Source organism: Gavia stellata, chromosome 1 (genome assembly GCF_030936135.1).
Source record: "Gavia stellata isolate bGavSte3 chromosome 1, bGavSte3.hap2, whole genome shotgun sequence".
Lineage (NCBI taxonomy): Eukaryota > Metazoa > Chordata > Aves > Gaviiformes > Gaviidae > Gavia > Gavia stellata.
The window spans coordinates 121,476,759-121,502,005 of record NC_082594.1 but is presented as its reverse complement, the minus strand read 5'-3'; the positions used below and the strand labels follow the sequence as shown (position 1 = coordinate 121,502,005).

Sequence of the window (25,247 nt, the reverse complement as noted above, 5' to 3'; positions counted from 1 at the left end):
AAAGTTGCTATTCCCCAATTTTCTCACAGCATTTGCACTCTTGATTATGCCTTTCCTCTAAAAATTCCTAAGTCAAAGATCTGCTATGAATTACCTAAATTCAACCTGTCATTTCAGCCTGATCATTAACTTAATGAAAATGAAGTACACACTTCTCTCATTGAATATACATGTAACAGTTTCATTGAATATACATGTAACAGTAAGTCCACTTCATGGGATTTCGGTACATCTAGTTTCCTCTGTATTCTTAGTTTTCATTTATTTATGCCTATGTTCAGCAGCTGCTTTCCCTTGCAACATACCTTGCTAAAAGAGCAGGGCACTTTTGTAAATATTCTCCTTCAATATATACTTCCTTTCCACATTTAATCACTGCTCTCACAGACTCCACTTCAGGATCATCTTTAATGGCCTATCAGCTGTTTCCAAGGCACTTCTAATGCTGCCACAGCCGAGATTTAGCTTTATTCCTCCAGCTCTTTACCCTCTGTCTGCTTAAATAAGCAACTGAATAACCTGTATTTTTTGTTAATGACTTTTTGGGATAGTTTTCAAATGACTACTAAATTCTTACATGAAAAAAGCATGTTCAATATTGCTCCATCTTCAATCCATTAGAGAATGACCTACATAAACGATCATATATTAGTTAAATTCTTTTATGTATAAAGAAACTTCCAACTAATTACAACAAAATAAGAAAAGGAGATGCTAAGTCTAGGTTTATACTGTCTCAGTAACATAGCCTGTTTTTTCCTTGTTCTTTACAAAAATTTTGAAGCAGAGGGAAGCAGCGTGAAGCTCGTTTTCTTAACAGTAAGCTTAGCATTCAAGTTATCATTTCAATGGAACAGTGAAGAAAGAACAAACAAGAGGAAATATGGTGGTAGAAGCAAAACTATTTGTAAGGGAAGGACAGAGCTCAAAACAGAAGAAATCAGGTCGCACCACAAAAATCTTTGAAAGTCTAGGACAGGTATACTCCAGTAGTCATTATAGAATCTGACCATTGCTGCAGATGCATCTGTTTAAACAGTATTGTTAGGAAAAACACAGGCTTTTGGTTATATCATACTTCTAAGAATCTGCTGACTCACATGGAGGATCAAACTCTAAAAATAATTGTGTAACTTTCTCCCATTTTTTGCTACTGCTAGCACCAAAAAGGTGGCACTGGGATGACCTTATTTTCCAAGACCTCAAGGTGTTTCAAGAACTACCTCTTAAAATTCTTTTGATGTAATTTTCATGAAGACAATGAACTATTGCTATGTTGTTTCAATAAACTTACCTTCCTACCTGGGTAAGCCTGCATTCAGGTTGCTGTGTAGAAGTCATATCTAGAGTCAGAACGTGTCCACAGCCCAATTTCATTTTACCTCCAAGTTACTTTAGAACAGAAAACATTAATGGAGTTATGTAATCTCTCAGTACTGGTGTGTCAAGAAATACTGGGAAATAATTACCTGAACAAATCCAAGGGGAAGGTAGTTCATAAAACATATTGCCTACAGTTCATCCATGTCTGTAATAGGAAGAAAAATGAGCCAGAAGAGCATTTCTAAAAGACAATCTTTTGTTGCTGTTGTTGAAGCAAATGATGAGGGATAGAATACATGTGTGTGTATATTGGCAGAAGATCTTGTCTTATTGCAGAGTAAACCTCACTGAAGCTGGCATCTTGTTCCATTCAAGAACAAGACTTAAGATAACAAGGTCTTGGTTTTAAGAACTAAAATAACAAAAAACTTCCTGTGTGCCCAAAAATGAAGTAAAGCCAATGGAAAATGATCTTTCCGTTTTCTGGAGCTCAGAAAGCTGACAAGGGGCAATGCTGATAACACAGAGTGTACTTGACCTGACACTTACCACTAAAACAATCTCCTCGCCAAGAAAGAACACAGCAATGAAAACCTGTGGGACCCTGCCACATCATCCTCATGTATTTGCTGTAGGTATACAAACTCATCCTGAAAATACACATACCTGAAATAAAATGTTGAAAGCAGGTATTTGTTCAGAGTAGGTTTTTATTTAGAATATATAGTGTCAGGTAGAATTTTGTCAGAACACAGAATATAACTGTCAAATCCACTAAAAATTATAAAATTTTATTGAACAATCAACTTTGGTGAGCTACTTAGAAAATTTAACATTAAAATTACATAGCAGGCATATTACAAGTCATAGCATACAATACTGCATTTGCATCATCCAGCCCAGTTTATATTTTCTTATTCATTTAGTACTGATACATCTGTAAGGCATGAATAGGCAGGAATTCAGCAGAAAGAGCTTATTACTTATCTTATTATTAATACATTAAGAATCAAAGCTTATTAGCAGATAAAAAGATAATACAGATCGTATTTTGTTATTATAAACACTATTAAATACATAATTTAAACTTAGCCATAGAAAGGAACCGCTATTCCCTGCAATACCTCATGAAGCCAAAGGAGTAAGTGCCCTGTCAGAACGGACGAACGAGCCTCTGGAGATTTATATTACAGGGGAGTCTAAATCAGGACTAGTTGTTTATTACATACACACAATACATCCTTGATTGTTGGAAGAAGAAAAAACCAACAAAACAAAACCAAACTTTATAAAACAATGTTTTCTCTGCAGGGGTCCATGAATGCTCCTTGGTGAGTTGACACCAGGAAATCATCTAAGGGATCGCTAGGATTTTGGTCTTTCCCATCAGTGTAGCTTAGTTTTCTGGATACCCTATAGAAAAGAATTATTTCGATGATAAAGTAAATTACAAAAATACTATGCTTGCTGAAACTCCAATGAACAGAATGAAATTGAAACAAATCGCTGAAACAAGATAGCTGAACATCTTTACTGTGAACAGCACTAGGACTCCTTGTCTGCATTCCTATATGCTTTCAGCTGGAGAGGAAACTTTTCATCCTATGTCATTTTAATGTCTCAGTAATGCTACTACATTAACCTAAAGAAATGGCACAATTTTTTTTTTTAACATCTATTTTAAACTATTTTGGTTTACATCTGACAATTAAGTATAGCAGTATAGTTGTAGAACAGCATTCACACAGAGCTGAAGAAAAGTATATTAGTTATGAACACTTCCTTTTCTGAAGTATCTTTTTCATAATCATCTTCTAGATAAAGGCAATCAAGTTCCAGACAGGAAGACAATATTCCTTTTCTTTCCACAACCATTCATTACAAACATAGAGCATTTTGCTACGTAGCTTAGGTATAAAACTTCTGAGGGCTCTGAGGCCATTAAAGAGCAGCTTCACTCCTGGGAAGGCTAAGAATATCACACCACAGGCCTAAGGAAGCCTGCCAGCTGACAGTCCGTTTTGGCTACAAATCAGCAAACATGCATTTGTCTAATTAAGGAACAAAGAAATAAATTTTATTCCAGATGGCTTGGCAAGAAAGCACAGTGTGAAATCCTGATTTCCTACTCTTAATCAAACCTCTCTACTTACATGCATTAAGGAAAACCTTTTCCTTCAGGACAATTACTTATCTCATAGGGAGTGCTATTTTGTATGGAGTCAGGAAAAAGAAGTGAGGAAAAAAAGAGGGAATCCAAGAACTGAGCAGAAATTTACTCAGCTAAGTGGGCATACTCAACATCACAGAAACATCCTTCTATACTCATCAGCTTGTCTCCAATCTTCTGTTATATAAAAAAATCCGATACAATCTTTTTCAGTATTGTTATACACTTGTAATACAAGCCTCTAAGTTTTAATTCCATCTTTGCTTAAACTGAAACTTTTTTCTTTAACTCATGCAGCCTCTTTTCCAATTAAGTTCTCCATACAAGTAGTTTAAAAATGCATTCAGGCTTCCTTTGAAGTTTTAATTCAAACATTGTCAGAAAATTGATATCAGCTGTATGATCATCTCAAGCATAGTGAAAATATTTTTTGACTGAGTTTGGGAAGGCAGCATGCCTTGTGGTGCCAAATTAGATTTCTTGGCAAAAAGGCATGTCAAAAATGTTTTGGAAAATAAAATGAGAAACTATTTAGAGAACTTTTAATGCTTTTTAATCCTGCTGCCTATTAAATTAGTTTGTAATTAAAAATCCAAGAGATCTGAAACTTGAGAATCCATTTAAAGTCGCATATTTTCTAAGAAAAGCAGATGTAGTAGGCCAGTATCCAGGGAGCTGGAAGGAGTGTTCTCCTTCCAGAGATCTAAATACACTGCCAATAGTGATAACAGCAGGAGGAGAGGATCTTGGATATCTTTAAAACAGAGCCACTGCTTGTTTACACAGGGCCAAAATATAGGTAACTATGCCCAACTGCACAGAAGTCCTTTTAAATGGCAACATACTCCACTCTCCACAGCCTAAGGATCTGAGAGGACTTGTTAGCTCAAACACAGCCAGAATCAGAACAATTCTATAGTTATATCTAAAATAATAGATGCCTCTATAATGAGCACAAAAGAAGGACTAGAGTACCTATTAAGTTAGGCCATCTTACTAACTTGTGTTCACTGGCCATCCATGCTGGAATCTGGCTAGTTTTGTCAACAGACACTTGCCTCACAGTGTTCAAGTCTGCACGTTTGACTAGCTTGGGCTCTCCCAAACATCCATGCTGATTTTCATTCTAGAAGTATGCATGTAAGCAACAACCTCCATACCTTTAACACAGATGTAGAGCAGCAAGATTTTCTTTTGAAGTTTCTTTTCTCAAAAGGCACTTACTTTTGGTGAAACTTCTGTGCATTTCTGGGACAGCTGTAATTCTCCATTGCTCTAGGCCAACCAGAGTGGGCATCTGCAATCCCAGATTCTGGTGATGAAAAACCGTAGTATGAAAAGGGTAAGAACAATGCTAAGTAGCGTAGACACTACAGTATGTTGTTAAAATATTAGCCTATTAAGACATTGGTAATACTTCACTGGCACACTTCAACAGGCGAATTCCCTTATGAAAATATTCTAATGCAAAAGGTTATGGCAAAACAATTTCAAATACATTTTATACACTGATTATATTTAAATATAAGCTAGTTTTCTTCTAAATGCTTATAATTTATCACCATAAAAAAAAGTAGAAGTAGAAGAAACTGTTGATACCAGAAATGTAATACGTCAAGTATGAGTTAAATTTTGAGGAAGGCAAAATAAGACAGATGGTATATGTCTACCTCAAATAATCAAATTCTTTACAGTTAATCAGTAATGAAAATGCAACAAGGCAAGAACCATGCAAACAAGTGCATTTCTTCTGCCATTTCCTTCTTGTATACCAGTTGACAATATTTCAAGTCACCTTCTTCAGTATTTTCCTTTATATGTTAGTTAGTTGTTATCTTGATGACAAGGTTCATAAAAATAAAATACGGAAAACACACACTGGTGATTTTACTCAGCAGGAAAAAAGTTCAGGTTATGTTATAAACATGCTTTAACCAAAATGAGATTTTTAAAAGGAAATGAAAAGATTAGCATCTAAAATCTTAAACTAATGTAGGTTTGTTTTTTTAATAATAAAATTCTTCTGCCCTAAATTAGCAAAAGTCTTTTTATCCAGATTAATAATCAATTCACCTAAGCAAGTGACAGTAGCCATGTAAAAACTCAATTGCAAATTTTTGTAAAGCTGAAGAATCCAAACAAAAGCATTTGGTTATTCAAGTGTAGGATTAACAAACTACACATTTCCTGCTGAACATTTAGACACAGAAAGTAAAAGCAATGGCAAACTTTAAATAAAATAAAATATAAAAGGAAGAAAACCAGTGGATAATAAGCACCACTTTAGTAGGAAAAGTCCTAGTTAACCTAAAGAAAAGCTTCTTAAATAGCTCTTAACATGCGATTCAGGAAATGCTTTTCTGTATAGATTCCTTACTTCAAAGGACACTTAAACATACCCAATTATTACTGAGGAAGAAGAGCTGTCACCTAGACAGTGGTCTGTTGAGATATGTAGATTTACCCTTTGAAGAAGTGCTTGCAATTGCTAAAGTAGTAATTCATGAAGTCTCTGGAACTAACCTTGCAGGGAAGCAACAGGAATACCAAGAAAAGTTTCGTCTGAAGAAGCATGACATCCAGAGTCCTGAAAATAAAGCATGAACAGACTACATCAATGGAAAAACTCACATATTATTTCACAGCTTGTCTCAGAAGATATGACGAGGAACCTAGAAATAACGGCCTGACAATATTTAAATCATTAAGTTTAATGATTCCAATGGAACCTAGTAAAGCTTATTTTGTTTGCTTCACCTTGTCCATCTATAAAATGAGTAAAACATCATTACAGAAGGACAACACCTTAATTAACAGAGTCACTGTTTGAGATTATTTTAACTAGTGACACAGTCTATTAAAATGTAAGAAAACCTTTTATTGAGCATTTTATAACCATTTTCAAGGTTATTAAATATAGTGAGCTTCCTCACATGATCCAGGAGACCTGATACAACTTATATTTTAGCAAATAAAAATCCCCAAACCCCCAAACCTGTAGAACAACACTGCTGGCCAAATAGCACCAGAAGTACGCTGCCACTCGTTTAAACAGCTTCCAGCTCTAATCCATTTCTTAAGCCCTTTTCGAAATATCAGCAAAGAGTGCACAATCATTTTTTTTCTTCACAAGATCCTTAAGTACCTGACTCTGACAGTTGTGACTGTCAAAAAATCTGGGGTTACTGCCGTAGTATGTGCTCAAAAAACCCATGCCAGCTGTCTGAAGATTAACATTTTTTCGCTGAGAAATCTGTTGACATTTTGTTGAAGGAAAATAACGTTCTGGTATATTTTTCAGTCGCTTTACTGGTGAACAAAGAAGATCATTTTGAAAATTTCCTAGTCTTTTAACTCTGGGAATTGCAGATAAAGTTCGAACAGGTGAGTTAACAAGAGCATTTACAGTTTCAGACATCTGTATTCCTTCATACTTCCTTAAATTTGAAGCCCTCTGAAGCCCGGGAAGTTTTGGAACAGCCTCATTACACAATTGCTCATAGATCCTGTCAAATTCTTTATCATACTGTGTAATGGAGTTCACAGAATCACTTAAATTACTCTTCACTAATCTTCCTTTCTCTTCAAGGTTCTGTGAATTTGCAAGAGGTCTTGTCAATGTCAAAGGCTTTTGGATTTCTTTGGAACACAGTTTGTAGTAGAGTTTTTCGAATGCATCTTCGTATTTCTGGGGCATCTTTGAAGGACTCTGCTTCATAGACAATGAGGAAAATGAGTGTTTGTGCTGGAAAGAAATTCGTCTTTCAGAAATTATTTTTTCAGGATTTATGAGCAAAGTATTTGATGCTCTTGCAAGAGAACAGTTTGTGACAGGTATAAAAGTGTCACTGTTGCCATAGGAACTGCGAGTAGATGAACACAACTCTGAGGTATCACCACCACAAGGAAAGTCAATTTTTTGAGTTTCACTCTCTTTTACCAGGTGAAGTGCTGTTGACCCTGAACTGGCAGTAGATGTTATAAAACGGTATTCTGAGGAACATCTGTAACATTTTTCACTTTCTTTGTATTTCGAATTCTTCAGTGAGAGAGTAGTCTGTAACTCATCTTCAATAAGAAATGTCTCTCCCATTGCAGCCATAACATTAGGAAAATCAATCTGTTTGGAGACTTTCTGGCCTTTTCCAGATACCAAATGATGTTCTAAACTTGAGTCACAGTAGTCCATTTTGATTTCACTTGTATCAATGTAAGAATAAGGTACTAGACCAGATAAATTATTAATGGGACACTTGTCATCACCAAGTTCTCTGTTCTCATTTCCAAAAGTTTGATTCTGGATGTCTTCACTTCTGCTGCTGCATATGCTGGGCAGCGCTTGCTTCAGTTTAAGAGGTCTGAACCCTCTTGTTTTGTCTACAGTGACATTGAGCTTTGGTCTTTTAGAATGCCATCTTTTGTGCCTTAAGTGTCCAAACATGTATTTTAATTCTTTTCTCCGAGACTGCTTTGTCATGAGCCTTGTAAGAATCTTTACCATTGCTGGATACAAGTCTGCAAGAGTTACATTGCTCCAAGAGCATTCCTCATCTGCAGACTGGTATTCTTCCAGGATACTATCATAGCAAGTTTTATTCAGTTCTGGACAAGGTCGATGCCTGGGTATGGTTACTGTACTCGGTGAAATGGGAACACCAGAAAATTGTAACTGTAGAGGTCTGGATGAAGAACATTCATTTGACAACTCTACTTTCTTTCTGCAAACAGGAGCTTGGTTGCCTATTCAAAAAAAACACATGAATCAAAACAAAACCAGAAGGACCCCCCCCCCCCAAACCTATTAGGGCACTTCCAGTAACGTGTTACATGACTTAGAAACAATTGCATACGGTACAGATAGTCTTACTGTAATAGCATATTTCATTAAGCTTTCTTGCCAGGTTAAATGGATGACTAACATGCAATCCATTAGGAAAAAAAAAAAAAATCGAAAGGTTTTTCCTAACCATACTGAATTAACAGACTATAGAAGACAGAAATTAAATGTGTTGGAAAAAAACTATTTTAAAATAGCTTAATATATAGATATAAAATATTTTCATTATAGAGGTACATTACTTTGATTTTTGTGATTTCTGACCAGGAGGAACAGCCTTATCCTACAGGTTTTGTTACTCTATTTCTATATTACTTGAAAGCTTTGTACTTCGCTAGTATCAGTGCAGCTTTGCTTGCCGTAAAGCACGATGAAGATAATGCTTTTTGTATTTGTTAGGCTTGAAATATTTACACTAAAATTCTATCTTAGGTTTGCATTAATTCTGGAGAGCTTCTGAAGAAAGTAAGTTTACTAGCAAAGTACCACTTTGAGTACTAGTTACCAGCAGACCGAAAGCCATTCATTATGTTCCTTGAATTTAAGATAAGCAGAACCAAAAAATTACGCTTTCATTTGAGCTTAATGCTGTTTAGTTTTGTTACTACACATTTTTTCCTGGGGCTATTTAAGAAAAGCTGGTTTTATGTAGACAAGTTACTTATTTTCCATTTTTCAAATATATTTTGCCATAAGCAAAATCATGTCTAACCGCTCTTCAAGAATCCAGCCTGTTGAACTTTTCTTTTGGATAAATAGTGCCTCTGTTTTCAATAAACTAAATGTTTATTTCTAATAAATTTTAATAAAAACACATTCCGTAACTAACATATCTGACCAACACCCAAAAGATTTAGTTGTACCATTCAGTTCTTGCACTGGTGAAGCTAAATGAAGATCTTCCGACGAACCTTGAGGTGCTATCTGAAAAACAAACAGAAGAAAAAAGACACATAATCTAATATCCTGAATTTTTTGCACATTAAAGGTAACATTAAAAACTTATTTGTGACTCCTCCTATTCTCTCCTTACTATACTAGGTCCTGCACAGACTTATGGTCCTAAGAGGCTTAGTAAATTTCAGACAAGGAGGAAAAAGTCTAGTCTAAGATTTCAGTAAGAATTTTTAAGAGTTACCCGTTTAATCTTGGAAAGCTATTTATCATCTTTGCAGCTTCTACATTATGTATCATACTTTAATCCCTTCCCCCAAATACAATAATTTATACATGGATATATATACCTGGATAATCTATACATCTCTGGCAATTCCAGTAGGAAATAGAAGCCATACCACGTAACATAACCCTTTGCCCCCAGTCCCCCTCACTCCCAAGACTAAAATAAAGCTAAAACTCCTTTTTTCTCTACAGACCTCAAATACAGGCTTTTCTGAAAACTTACTGAAGATCAACTCATGCATCAGGTTGAAAGAACAAAGTAAAAAAAAAAAAAATTTGGATATTGTCTGCCCTGTTTCTTACAAATCATTGTTGTCAGAGACTTGAGATACTGTGATATTTATGTAGATAGCAAGCAGTAGAGAAACAATGATGGAACAGAAGAGAAGTTTTATTAGAATTCATTGTGCTGCACAGTTAGAGAGTTCTTATTTTATTCTAATTAGCTAATAACTTAGAACAGGAGAAATATGTTACCGTAATCCACTTGGGAATTTTTCTAGCATAATCTTGTACTATCACATCCACTTGAACTTTTACTTTCTCTTGAATTTTCCCATCATCTACATACAGATTCTTAGAGGGGAAAAAAAAGTAATTAAAACACATAGAAGTTATTGACACTGACAAACCCAGACATATTACTTAGATTTGTTTGAAACTAGTTTTATTCAGATGAGGCTATCCAACCAGCATAAACTTATTTTTAATGTATACTTTCTACGTAAATAAAAAAACAAGAAGGAACTGTATGTGAAAACATAAAAAAAAAAAAGAGATAACTAGCTAGTTTATTGATGCAGGGAAAAGCACACACTGCCTCAGAAGGGGCACTGATAAAAACAAAAAAAAAGAAAAAAGTCCTAGTGTTAGGTTACAAAGCACTGGTAATTACAGCTGCAAATCTTCACATGTATTATTAACATCCCATGAATTCATATACAAATTAAGGTCTACTCTAACACACCACTACGTAAAATCTAAAAACATTTGGTGATAAATGGCAAAGATTTTTCATTAGTGAAACTCTCGCTTTCTGAAGCAGTTTGTATTAGCTGTTGTCAGAGACAATGCCTAGCACTATGCTAAACAAGTAAGGAAAGCAAATTAAATTTTTGGTAGTTGTATTTGAGCAAGCAGAACACAGGATTAGAATGGCTGCACACACACAAAATGTGTGTTGTACTTTTCTTCATCAACATAACTACTCTGGGCAGTCCTGATACCTAGTCTAGTTTGGGAAACAACAGCAGAAGATTCCAGCCTGCTTTTGTTATGGTAGCCATTATTTCAGATTTACTTTTTTTTTTAAATCATGTTACTTGTTTATGCTAGACTCTCAGGTAAATGATCGTATTTTTGTAAGTGTTTTCACTTTGTGATTCATCTGGTTATTCTTTTTCCATACCTATAATAGGCTTTCTCTGGTATACTAATAATACCAAGACATAATATTACTTCATATTGGTCTTCATGACATTAAGTATTGAATGTCTCATTTGCTATACTTACTACAAATGTGCATTAAGATGCAGACTACATATAGTCTTCTGCTGACAGTGCAACAACTCATCAGGCACATGCAAGATATTCAAATAGTTCAATCATTTCTATTGAACACAAAATTATTCCATTATATTAGACACCAGAAATTTGTACCTGGAAGTGAATGTCTTCAAATTTTCTTCTTACTGAAACTATATCCGCATCACTTTCTTCATCTACAATTTGAAGATAAATACTAAATAAAATCTAGTTGAACTCAAAACCAAAATGGAAATGTTTTTAAACACACACACTGTATAACTTATTGACTAACCTGTTTTCATTTTACAAAACGGTTCTCTACACAAAGACATTTTATCTCTAGTACATTTCCACTTCAAGTCCAATTGAAAAGCATGGTTTATAGGTTCATAAATGACTTGAGGGGAACAAAGAAGAGTGAATATAACTTGTTTGTAACCAGTTCTTCAAGATTTATGCTAACCATTTCAGAGAGTAAAATATTTTCAAAGCACTGCTTTGCAAGATTCACTATTCATTAATGTATTATTCTCACTTATTTCCCACTACATTCCTAAATATCCCAACAAAGATAGTAAGGACCTTCTACCACGCTTCCTTTTCTTAGCTTCTTATTGTCAAAACTGCCTTAGAACTGCCAAGGTGAGAAATAAGATAAATTTGATAATATTAAAAAGCAAGTCCAAATCTTCCAACTCAATTTTTAGTTATTCTATGGGTATTTGTGAATGAAACTCAACAAAACATTTTTTTGCTAGATATAGCCAGACCTTCCAATTCATCATTAGCTAAAGCCTCAGTCTTATGATCAAAAAACATGTGACTGCATTGTAAGCCCCAATTTCTGAATTTCCCTGGCTGTTATATCTTTGCCCCATGATTGTGTTCACCACAGGGAGGGAAAGAGGAGAGGAGAACAACCCTGAAAAGGAAAACAGTGAGTGAAAAAAATCTTGGTTATGATACCTACCACATCACTGCCTCTTCACACTATTCTTAATTCACTAAAAACAGAATGAGAATCTTTTCCAGCTAATCCCTCCTTCCTTTTTTGTTCCCTGTCAGTGCAATCAGCATCTAAAGCTCTGTGGACAGCTGCTGCCATAGAGCTAGGAAAAAGTTACAAATGAAAGAAACGCTGTCTTTGTGGGACACAACACGATTTCGCATCTTCTGATGAAAACGTTGAACAGCAATCAGAGGGTTGGTTTTGACAGTCTACCTGACCCCAGTAGAGTTATTTTATTAGAACTGAAACTCATACCTGTCAGATTATCAAAGTTTCTTCCCACATGGCTAATGGAAGACAAAGTTGTAGTCATTTTATCCACAGGAAATCAGTTACTAAGCATCAATAGTGGAGGAAGCAGTAAGAATGTTAGTATTTTAATCTGGAAAAGTTTCAGCCTCCAGTTTCTGTCGTAACAGCTGATACTGTCTTTCTGCCATAGTCTTCTTCCTCCAGTAAAACTGGGCTCAAAACTGGCAGACTGCTCCCTAAATGGTCACTGAAATGACCAGACTAGACTGCTACAAAAATGGGAGGATCTTGAGATAAAGGTAATAACTCCAGCATCCAGAAATGTCGACTCCATCACGCCTATTACGAATTATCAGAAAATAGCTTTTATCATCGAATGAATTGATCTGTATACACATTTAATACTTTTCTAGGTGCGAAATCTCACAGAAGTGTAATTTTAGCATGTCTTCAATGTATTGTCAATACTACTTCAAATCACCGGAACATTAATTATCAGCAGAAGACCATGGCACAGCACTGACTGGAAAAAAGTCAAGTATCTTCTCCAGAGAACCTTGATGTGTTTTTAAGGGCCAAAAGCAAAATTCTGGAACACCTGTGTTCCTCAAGTGCAGAAGAGAGAGGAAAAATGAAAACACCCACCTTTCCATCTGGAAAATTTGACATATAATACAGGAAGTTATTTCAATACACTATCATTTCCTAAAAGGTATATCTTATTTAAAAGATGAATATGGTAGCAAGGGGGTTACCGTAAATTTTAAGTTTTGACTTTGATGTGATCTTCTAAACTTAAATACACTTAGATCAATATATAACTGAGATGGAACTTCCCTTTTCTCTCCAAATAAGCTCATTTTTCTGTGATACTATCCTAATAGATACAAGAAATGGTTCAGATATCACTATACTTTGCCATGCTACTTCCGGTGAAACCAAAGAAGGTAGACCTAATAATTTTTGCTATTAAGGGCAGATCAATACTTGCAGGTATGGGTAAGAGCTGTTTCACTTTATTTGTAACTGCTGTTGATAGGCTTTGCATACTTTTAGAACAAAAACACTGCATAATACCTAGAAGAAACACTGTCTTCACTGAGAAGTGTGAAGCATTCTGTATGAATACTAAAGATGGAAAAAACCTGCTAAAGCTAAAGTTTTAGCTAAAGCAGCTAAAGATACACTTTTACATTTAAAAAAAATTAAAAAACCAAAAAACCAAAACACCTAGGTGAATTCCATTTTTAAGTGAGGAATCCAATCCCACATCTCTAAGAAGCTGATTTCTAGGTCTTACTGTATTTGGAGATAGCTGGGACTCACCGAGGCTGCTATAAATCCTCTCCAGTCTCTTCCTAGAACATTCACAAGAGAAGGAGGAGGAGTGGATAATCATTTTATTGTACGCTGCTATGAAGATACCAGAATCTGAAGCACATCACTCATTTATCCCATGAGTGGCAGACACAAAGGACCCTTACAGAAGCTAAGCTACAGATGCCTCTGAAATTTGTTTCCTATGTTTTGTCGTGCACGTTGAGAATAAACGAAGTCACATTTTATAAATTTGCATAAGTTATTTTATCATTCAAATAGATATTTGAAATTATCCTCCTAAATAATAGGAGGACAAGTTTCAGATTGCTGTTTTCTATTTTCCCTCAACAGAGAGGTAATCAACTACCTTGGAGACAGCTATGCATATGAAGCACCTAATTTATACCAGAGTATTTAAACACCAGCTAACCATATTTTGCTGCAACTGCTCTTTTAATCATTAAATGCTGGTTACCACCTAGCCATAGTTTAATTTATGCAAAACAGTAAGTTTTTATATGCACAAAAACCCAAAGACATTGAGTAATACAAGTTTAAAATATTTTAAAAACAGTAATTCAAAGATTGTTACCACTAATTAATACAATCAAATAATTATTTGGGAATACAAGGTCAAATCCAGCCAAAACTTCGGAGACAGGCAGCAAGACTGATGCTGAAACTGTAACAAACACTACTGAAGACACATTGTTGGAGCTGAATGCAATATCTGTGTTTACCAAACCACTAGAAATTAATGTATATATTCTAATTATTAATAAAATTTCTATTGCCACTTATGCCAAAGTTTTGATTTCACTGTCCTTTTCTTTATTAAGGAAAGGCAATTGAACATATTCCAAATTGACTTTCCAACATATCAGGGATTCAGGACTGAGATTTTAAAGAGGAACATGGATATTGATTTCATAGTACAACCAGTACCTCAGCCCCTTGTTATTCCTATTCTCTGCTTTCTGAAAGGGTACAGAACACGTATTAAAATTATTTTTACTATATTAGAAAATTAGGAAAAAGTTATTTGCAATCTTTTTTAAAAAGTTAAAAAATGGTAGCTAAAAAGTAAATTAAAAAACCCACCTATGTCAGATGTATCCACACGAGAGTTCTCAGGAGATTCCTTAAAAGCACATGAAAGAAATGTTAAGACCTGGTAGCATAAGCTATTTTAACTAGTCTGTAGAATTTTCTGCTCTCGCTACTTACTCCTTTTTTTTGTGAGGGGGTGGGGGGTGGGTTGTGAAACAAGTCCACTCATATTCCACAAACTATGTCCGAATGACACCATCTTTATTAACAAATCTGTACACAAATTAGCCTTGATTCACATCTGATTACTCAAGGGAGAAAACTATTTTCTTCCCAGCCCTTCTATATTCAGACAAATAATGCAAGGAGAAGCTATTATACAAGAAGAGCAAAAAACAGTTGACAGATGAATTCCAACCACCAAATCTCTATCAGTATGTACTGGGGATTTTCTTGGTGTTCAATTGCATAACAGAAGTTTCTTAACTGGCCACTGTAAACAATCGATATATAATATTTCAAAAAGGTTTTTTTGCTCTACTTTGTAGAAGTCTTGATAGTTGCATAATATGAGCCGGCCGTGTGCCCAGGTGGCCAAGAAGGCCAAGAGCACCCTGGCTTGTGTCAGAGTGTGGCCAGGACTACGGAGGCGACGGTCCGCCCGTGCTCGGCACTGGTGAGGCCGCACCTTGACGCCTGTGTTCATGCTTGGGCCCCTCATGACAGGGAAGGCCTTGAGGTGCTGGAGCGCATCCAAAGCAGAGCCAGGAAGCTGGGGAAGGCTCTAGAGAACAGGTCTGATGCGGAGGCAGCTGAGGGAGCGGGGCTTGTTCGGCCCGGAGAAGCGGAGGCTGAGGGGAGACCTTATCGCTCTCCACAACTAGCTACCCGAAAGGAGGTTGTAGCGAGGTGGGTGTCAGTCTCTTCTGCCAGGTCACAAGCGAGAGGAAACGGCCTCAAGTTGTGCCAGGGGAGCTTTGGATTGGGTATCGGCAACAACTGCCTCGCCGAAAGCTTGTCAAGCGCTGGAACAGGCTGCCTGGGGAAGCGGTGGAGTCCCCATCCCTGGAGGTATTTAGAAGGCGCGTAGGCGCGGCGCTTAGGGACACGGTTTAGGGGTGGACTTGGCAGTGTTAGCTTTATGGTTGGACTCTGGGATCTTATGGGTCTTTTAAGTGATTCTATGATGATCAACATTAACCAGAACATGAGGATTTTAATTTTACATGAACATGTACCTGGTAAGTAAAGACACATCTTTCCTAAAATAATATAACTACATGTGGGGAAATATAAAGCAATTGTTTAATAAGATCACTGCAGTTCTTCAAACTTCAGGTAAAGAACTGCAGCAAAATACTTCAAGCCCTCAGTTTTTTCATACGTACTTATTAAAGGAGAATAAAGTGATTCAATTCAGCAATTAGTAGGTCTTTAAAATCTAACTAGCCATGGTACAGGACCACCTGCTCATGATTAATTTCTTAGCTTTTGGCTACATAAATACGTTTTCCTAAAGAGGCTTTATAAAAGTAAATACAATGTAGTGTCCATACCTGATGTATTGTTGAATGTCCATCTTCAAAATCACTGGTCTGTTGCTTTGACATATCTTAGCATGCATGGGAGGAAAAAAATAATTCTATTTCAGTTTGTTGGGTCACAGATCAATGTTGTACCTGAACTCACTATTCTTCATTTGTATATACTCTTATTTATTTTGCAAAATATTTAACACAAACATTTAACAAATGGAGAACATACATAGGACTGAAAAAGAATAGGCAAGTGACAGAACAATATTCTAGTCCAATATAGCAGACTAATTCTGATCAGAGATACACATTGCCATATTACATGTTTTCTTCTTAACTCATGAAGCATCACAGAAAATAAAATTTGCCCCTTTATCAGGTGGTATCACTTGTAGACGTTTTGTGCATTTTTATTTGCATATTTTGAAAAGGTTAAGAAAAAGACTAACTACTCCTGAAGCCTGAGGGTAGAGCCCCAAACCTCTACCGCATCTTTTTAATGATTTTCGGCAACAGGGCCTTCCAAAACTGCTATGCCTGTCTTCCTGCACAGATAGACCTACCCACAATCTTTGTGGGTTCCCCCCCCCCTTATTTTTCATAAGAAGCAGAAGAAATATAAAAAGCTGTCTAATTTTGCAGAGATCTCCCCTTTTTACATTTCAATCTATACTTTGTTCTACATTTGCTATCGCAACTCAAACAGATTTAAATAAAACCCAAAACATATTAGACCCAGAGAGAAGTAGCTATCTTCAAACAAATGTGACTTCCACACAAACTTGTTTCACAATTAGCCTCTCAGCCAGATATCGTTGCTATTAAAATTACTCAGACCAAAAACCATTTTGATGTCACTGAAAAAAGTTACCGTTCTAACCATCGCCTTGTTAGATTTAAAAAAGGTATGTATAACAAGCTACAATCTCTCAAGTCTGTATACAGTGCATATGATTATGATGTGCATATAAAAATTATTGCCTAAGTCTATTGTTAATATTGCATAAATGACAGAAATTTAAACTTTCCCAAAAGAGAAGATCTGTATCTCCAAACATACAACTCTGCTGGTACGAAAGCTGTAGTGGGACTTCTCATGATTGGATGCATGTGATAGACTTTAATAATAAACATAATACATGTCCTTTAGCAGATACGTTTAACTTACCCAAGACTGCATTAAACAAGATTTTGTTGTCCTTGCTTTTTTCTGCATTTCTGTTTCCAGATAAATTGATGTCAAATATCACAAGCGATTTACTTTTTTTTTGGTTAAATGGTGAGAAAACTTATCTCATACCTAACTCAGGCACAGAGGTATTATTTACTGCCATGAACACTACATATTATTTAATAGTGCTGAGCATACATCTAAAGATTTCCAGTTTTTAAAAGTTTAAAGCATATGGAAAGGAACCTAAAGATGTCATCTGTTCCTTCTTCCATTTCAAAACAGGAACAACTATACTTAACTTACCTCTAGAAGTCTAACCCATTCTTAAGAGCAACTCCATAATCTCCAAGAAATGTATTTCAGGACTTCCTTATCTTTACATTTGGAAAGCTTTTCTAATATTTAACCTAGAGGCTCTCTTTTGTTCTTCTCTCTCCCCCCGCTTTAAGTCTATCACCAGTGGCTCTAATAATTTTTTTCTTTTTCTGACTCACTGCAGCTAGTCAAGCTACTATCGAATACAAAACAAAGTACTCCACCACAAGTTTTATCACTGTTGAACAATGCAGAAAACCTGCTTTGTGTGCTTTACATACTAGGCACCTGTGCATATCTTCTAGTACAGCCTGCACTGTTTTCACAACAGAGTGATATTCTCCGTTGGCTCAACCAGCTTTCAAAATTGCCTCTTCCTGCAATTGATTATTCCTACGTAAGTCTATTACCTTGAACTTCTCTGCATGAAATTACACAAAGTTTAAGTTTTAGTCCCAATTTGTCAGACCATCTTTCACAGTAGTCGTCCCTACTTAGTATCATCTGCGAGTTAATTAAGGGTATCCCCTCTTTTACTGTTTATTTAATGAAAGTATAAACTAGTAATTTGCTCAGGACAAGTCCTGGAAAAAATCTCTCATGTTTCCCTTCAGTTTGGACATTGATAATTATTCTAAGCACAGTTTTCCAACCAGTAGGAAACCAGGCTACAAAACCACTCTCTCACAGAAAGTTAATGAAGCATATTATATAACTAGAAGGCTCTGGCTTTAGCTTGTAACCTTCTCAGGAAATTTATATTCACTATTCTGCAACAAACTACAGTAATGCTTTCTTTAAAATATATCAGCAATGCATTGTTTTAAAAACTGAATAGTTTTCCAAACATTTCTGGATTGAGAACACAGGAAATCACAATAACATGGTAATGTCCCACTGAAGTCCCTTTCTGAGCAAGATCTATGAAACACCACAGAGGGTGTTTTATTTAAAAAACAAAAAATCTCAAGAAAGAATTGTAAGTGGCTAATATATGACAGAAATATTGCTCTTCTTGGAGACTGAAATTTAACATAGTTGGTCCTCCCATACTCAGAACTGCCATATATAAAAAAACCACTCAAAGGATTGTCATTTTACCCAGTAAAACTTCATAGGGTTACTGGACATTCTATCCAAATAGTAAAAATAGATTCTAGCAAAATTCAGAATTGCGAGTTAGACTATAACTTGTGTTATTTTTTCCAAGGGAAGGGGTTCATTAATAAGTATTTGGGTCTTATAAAGATTTTTTAAATGTTCACACTTAATAGCACAGAACTTGTATGTATCCTAACTGAAAACACATATCAGGCCCACATAAGAGTATAAAGCAAGAATAGGTAAAATTTGCACATTAGCTTTAATAATCCATAGCCAGAAGAAGCTTTTGTTGTTGCGTTGGAAATTTTTGGGGTGTTTGTTTTTTGTTTTAAGGGTAACACCAACCACAATCAGCCAGTTTAAATGCTTACTCCATGTACTTTCATGTTTCAAATAAAAGTCAGTGCAAGATATGATTTGCTTAAATTGAACGAAATCCATGAGATTCTATCTTTTATAACATATATAAATATACATGTATAAATACAAATCAGTAAAAGCAGGTTTTTCCTTATAACAAAAGCTGTTAACACTAGCGCTATTCCCCCACTTTCAATATTTAAATATTTCTTCCCTAGAATAACTTAAAACATAACTAAATAATAAAGACTTCGCTCAAGTTACATTAAAAGTTGAAAATACGTAATGTATCAATTTTTCTGCTTTTCTACCTTATCTGTAATGCAGTACACTAAATGTAAAAATTGATTAGATCAAGTCTTCGTAACATTAAAGAAACTCCAAGTAAATTCCTTCAATAAGAACTTTTAAGGCATTCAGACCTTAGGTCAAACTAAGATTAACAAAAAATTACTTCTAAGACTTCAAATACTGTATCTTTTAAAAAAACCTAACTGCTAGATGCTCTTTCTTTCCGAGTCTTACTGCCGACTGCAGCCAGTCATTTTTTGTACTATTCAGACCCATCAGCATATATTTTCTAGAAACTAGAGGCAAAGGTCTGGACCACCTGAATCTTTTTGTATCAGCCCCTTATTTCCCAGCTCAACATTTTAATTTTATAGGCTCAAAGTCTATACCTGAACCTTGTATGGACAAATTTTTTGGTAGGATTGTAGAGGGAGAGAGACACTAGGTTGTGTTTTGTCCTCAGATGTTCAGCGTAAAAGTTTCTCAGATGAATGTCATAAAATAAGCAACACCAAGAAAATCACCTCAAAACCTTAAGAAAATAAAACCCAACATACCTTCATTGTACCACACATCATAATTTCCCCCCATCATTTATCCCAGTAAAAACCATGTATTTTATTGGAACATACAACTCCTTTTCAGAACCATGAGCAAATCTTCAGATATCATACATGTCCCTAAGTAGTATCAGAATTACACTTTGATGTGCAGTCTTGATTTGATTTCGATTATGATACTTGATCTCTAATGAAATAACTATACACTACTTTTTCCTGCAGACAGCCTGATTCATTTAGTATACAGAATTATATGCTAAATTTTTGATAGCTCATCACGTGACTTCATGAAATTCTTTTAACACACGTTTTTTAATATGCCTACTTATCTAGTTATTTTCAAAAAGCTAGCAACTTCCAAATTTCTCCACTTGTACACCCATGTAAGTCAGGACTGGAACTTTTAGATTCAGTGAACATATGACAAAACCAACAAATACAACAAAAAGGTTACTGTTTGATTGATAAGGGGAGATTATTTTAATCAACTTGTGATGACAGCAACATCCATTATAATGTATTTACTCATGTTAAACATTTTAAACTACATTTCAGAATCCTTAAGAACATAAGTATTGGTTTTTTGGGTGATTCCCCCCATAAAAACAGTGAGCATCCTAAAGAATTTGGCATAAACCAGGACATATTCTATTAAGTCAAGATTCTTTGGATAAGATAATTTATAGCACTTATTTTTTTTAAACACTTTACCTGCATTCCTTTGACTTCCTCTATTACGCTGCAATTAGAAACAGGAAAAAAAGAGGTCAGAAGAATCTTAGAATAGTAGTTATTCTAACCGATGCCTTTATTTACTTTGGTATATCTCACAACTAGGCACTTCCTAAAAAACCATTCAGTTTCCTTCAGGTTTTCCCATGGCCTGACCAGAAAAGCCACAAACACATGGTAAAACTTGCCTGATCATTCTCTTCTTGCCATACCATTGCTGTTAAAAATCATTACAAGAACATAAGCTATAGCTACCTTGGCCCACATAAGAAGCTAAGACAGAGAATTCCTCTTACAGTCCTTAATGGACTTAGTCTGTAAAGTTGTGGAGCAATACTTAGTAGATGATGCACCAGGACTGGAAAAGGAAAGGGAAATGCAGCCCCTTTTCTGTCTCTATTAAATCCACTCTTGTTCCACAAGACTGAATTTCACTCCTCATCCCCTCCCTCTCTGGGGTTCAGAACAGCTCCTGTGTTAACTACCAAGGCACACTATACAACTTCGCTTTTTAGATGGATATTAGGAATGTAGCAGCAAGGTGACTTTTGACAGTTATGTGAGAAACACTGAGATTTTGATGAAATCTTATGAGGGAGTTTAGGAAATAGAAAAAGAAGCGACTGCTTGTTTAATGTAAATACTCAGAATAAAAAAAATACAGATTATATGCCCACAACAGTAATGGCTTTAGCCTAACACAGACAGCGAGTGCTGAGACTGTGAAGATACTGCAATTACTCTAGCATTATTTTACAGAAAAAAATAATCTAAAGATGAAACCAGTAAGCCCTTCGGAATTGAAAAGCTGATCACCTGAACCAAGATAAATCGATTCAACACATGTTAACTTCAGTGACAGTATTCTGATGAGATCCAAAAGTATGTGTCCCCATCAGACAGCCTTTTAAAACAAAAATATTTTTCCAGGTTTACCAGTGGTGCTAACCACTGGTATATGGTCATCTATCTTAGTATATCTCATCTGACAGTCTTAACCAATCTAGTCTAAACCCCTACTTTAAAGAGGACGTTGACTTCATTGATTAATACCTCTTGCAAATATTATATGGCACAGCAAGATTAGAAAGTATTCCTATATATATATTTTATAAAAAAAAAATATTGCTACGTTTTGGCTGCATAGTAGGACTATATTATTAGATACCTCAAGTACTTCCTTCTTCCATTTTTTAAGTTTCTTGGTTGACACTCCCCCCCATTGTTTTGGTCCTAGAAATAACAAGAGATATCAATACAAACATAGCTTTTCTTACAACACTATCTATACCGAGTATCATTCTAACAAACATTAGCATCTAGGAAGAGCATATTACATAGTAACAGAACATTATCAAATCTGAACAGCCTCCAATACAATGCTGAAACAAAAACTTACAGGAAAACAAACCAAGAGAATATTGTAATTTCAAGTGAATTGCGAAATCAAGAAAAAAAAAAAAAATCACATGCTGAGTCTAACAACTCTGAGCTAAAATCCAAAAAGCATTACAGCCCCAGATGCTACAAAGAGAAGAAAAAAGCAAATTATTTTACTTTTTAAATTCTATTTAATGCATACAGACTACATGGTATCTGAGGTTACTTAAGGCCATAATTAAGGCTTTACAGGACTGAGATCCATATTCATCCCATATTGAATAGAGGTTACTAAACCAAAACCATAACCAAGCCTTTACAAATCCAAGACTGTGTATTACAGTGCTGTATGCATGTTGCCCCCCTCTCTCGATGGACAATATATACAAAATGCTATAAAATGCAAACTTCCAAGTCCGTAGAAGCCTTTAAAAAGTAAATCATATTTGGTGTAATGATTACATTGGGCTTGACACTGTAGTATTACTTCATGTATATGTCCAGTAAGTTCTTCTTTACGAGAACTGATATGGCAATTTACATATCATAATCCTCACTTCAGTGATGATAAAAACTGTCAGAACATTTCATTTCCCAGTAAAGCCACCAAGATACTAAGTCACAAGTCCCACTAAAACCCTGAGCAGTGTATTTTAGAACAACAGGGTTTTTTCCCCACAATAAGCTCTCCATAAGCATTATCAACTCTATAATGGGTCGACAGTTATCATGAAACACTGGAAGACTATGACATAGCATAGTGTGGTATAGACTTATGCTAACCTCATGAACATTCAATGAAAAATTAAAGAGACTAGCTACCTAGTCTACCCTGACATTTGACATAACAGAAGTTTATCAGAGCAGCCTTCAGAATACTGAGTGGAGATGAAACTATACAATCCATTCATGCATATCAACTTCCTGCTAATACCTCCATTCCTTTGTGTCCCCTAAGTCTTCTCTATTTTGGTTCTTCTTCTTACAAGACATCCAAATATTAATCATTGCTATCCTGAACTTTGCCAATAACTCTTTTCTGTTTCTAAAACAGAGCCCGCAATGGACTAAACCAGTGCATATAAATAAACTCTCCAGGTATTATATGCATGTATCAAAGTTTACATACAAAATGGCATACCTAAGTGGACAAAATTCAACAGCTGTTGCATTTAAATGTTATACAACTGCCAACAGTTGCGTGCTTCATTAAGTCTAAATATACAGCATGTAAATATTGAAGCTTTAAGCTCTTACCTTCAGGCGTATTGTAAGTGAGAGTGTCCATGGAAATAAGTAAGTCATCTTCAAAAGGATGATTATACTAAATAAAGAGGATCATTAAAGATTAGAATAAATGATTAAAACAATGTTTTAAACATGCATTTTAAGTATTGTTTTTATAATTTCATGTTTTGGTCAAAACAAAATTGTATCAGTATGTTGTTTTATTGGCTGAAGTTAAAAGTCAGCAATCTGGAAATAATAATGCCTAGAGGAAACACATATTTTAAGCATGTAAATAAGTAATTAAGTTTCAAGGGATAAGCCAGTCACTGACAAAATGGGGCTTCAGAGAGTTTTCAAAAGTAATTAAATTACTCTATTACAGAGTTTCTTCTAAAATTCCTCTGTAGTAACTGGAAGTAGGCACTTAACATAGACCTACAGCACACGACATATAAAAATATCCAAGCTAATGCTAGATGAGAAAAATGTTCTAGAACCAGACTTAGCCTTATGCCAGTTCCTAGAGATTAGCACAAAACATTTCCCTGAACAAATGTCAGCAAAGCTGACATCCTTGAATAAATACACACATCTCTGGACGGAGGTGCATGGTTTCCACATCTTTAACACAAAATGGCTTTTAAGTAAGGAGGCTTCCCGGAGGGAGTCTCCCACTTCTTTCTGTAGTTTCACTGAAAATACCTCATCTAATGCTATCTAATTTGGGTTAAGGGCACTATAAAGGCAACTCAGACTTATATTTAAGTAATTTATTTAATACCCGCAATCCCAGATCTAAGTTTTATGGACTTATTCAAGGATCTAGCTCTTCACTAGCTTACTCACACCAAGGCACAGGAGTGCATGGCTCAGCACAGACTGCAAAGCTGCGTGAGGCCCTGGGTGACAGCTGCTTTTAGGAGCCAGGAAAAACAGGAGCTTGTTACACCACAATTGATGAAGAGAATTCAATGTCAGCGGCTGCAAATTAGCGCACAGAAAGAAAATGGAACCTGTCAGTACTGACGCACCAGGACTTAGAGGTGATCAGGAGGGAGGGGAGCAGAGAGCGCTGCCGCTGCCTAAGGCGCGGTGGGCTGAGGGCCGCGCTGCCTAGCAGCCTTCCCGAGGCGGTCAGAGGGACGCACCAGGGCGGCCAGGCCCAGCCAAGCCACGCCATACGCCGTTTCGGCAAGACAAACCGTAAGCGGACTGCGCTCCTGAGACAGGCAGGGCGAGGCAGGGCGGCGGCAACCTGGAGGCCCCGCGGAGCCTCACCGCCGCCCCCGCCTCAGAACGGAGAGGAGAGCCCCTGCCAACGGCCCCTGCCCAACGGCCGGGGCTGTGCGCGAGCGCGGCCCTCACCCGCTCCAAGATGCGGTTGATGGAGGCCACGAAGCGGGCGTTGCTCTGCCGCAGCCCCTCGTCCAGGTCCAAGGCCATGGCGCGCGGGCTGCTCTCCTCCGCGGCGCCGGGGGACGGCGGGCGCCCCGCGCAACGCGCGCCCCAGCCCCGGCCACCACCGCCGCCAGACACTTCTGTCCCGCCCCACGCCAATTCAAACTGCGCGCCACCCTCTTCCCCCCCGGCCTCCGCCCCGCTTCCCACCTCTGATTGGGTCTTGCTCACGTCAGTTCAGGCGCCGCAACCCATCCGAGTACTCAGTGGAGGGCCTTTCTCATCCTGATTGGCTGCTAGGGCGGCCGAGCGCCCATCCGTTCCTCACAGTCAACCCGCCTCAGAGTCCTCCCATTCGGTACGGTACTCACAGCGGGTCGGGGGTTCCACCGGCGCAAAGTCACTGTTTTACCTAGCAACAGTGGCCTATCGTGAGCTCCCATTGGCCGCGGGCTCCGCTGCCGGCACAGGCCGCCGAGCTCTGTGCGTGCGCGGGCC

At 36.7% G+C, this 25,247-nt stretch overlaps 1 protein-coding gene across 1 annotated transcript; it reads right to left on the bottom strand.

Moving 5' to 3' along the window:
* Positions 1–2,609: 2,609 nt before the first annotated feature.
* HJURP (Holliday junction recognition protein) lies at positions 2,610–24,794 on the bottom strand. The gene is made up of 13 exons (XM_059821983.1): positions 24,717–24,794; positions 23,379–23,445; positions 21,910–21,974; positions 20,721–20,748; positions 16,227–16,282; positions 14,722–14,761; positions 11,172–11,233; positions 9,990–10,088; positions 9,194–9,254; positions 6,639–8,233; positions 6,017–6,080; positions 4,718–4,805; positions 2,610–2,736 (listed from the first exon to the last, which is right to left on the bottom strand). The coding sequence occupies exons 1-13, from the start codon at positions 24,792–24,794 to the stop codon at positions 2,610–2,612; spliced, it is 2,430 nt and encodes an 809-aa protein (XP_059677966.1).
* Between the last annotated feature and the right edge of the window lie 453 nt (positions 24,795–25,247).

What these genes read in the sequence shown, in the direction of transcription:
- HJURP (XM_059821983.1), bottom strand. Translation starts at nt 24,794, where the DNA reads ATGGCCTTGGACCTGGACGAGGGGCTGCGGCAGAGCAACGCCCGCTTC. An exon ending in GGAAGAAGGAAGTACTTGAG is followed by an intron (nt 20,749 to 21,909) that starts GTATCTAATAAT and finishes TTCTAATTGCAG; the next exon opens with CGTAATAGAGGAAGTCAAAG. An exon ending in GCACAGAAGTTTCACCAAAA is followed by an intron (nt 2,737 to 4,717) that starts GTAAGTGCCTTT and finishes TCTTTTCTATAG; the next exon opens with GGTATCCAGAAAACTAAGCT.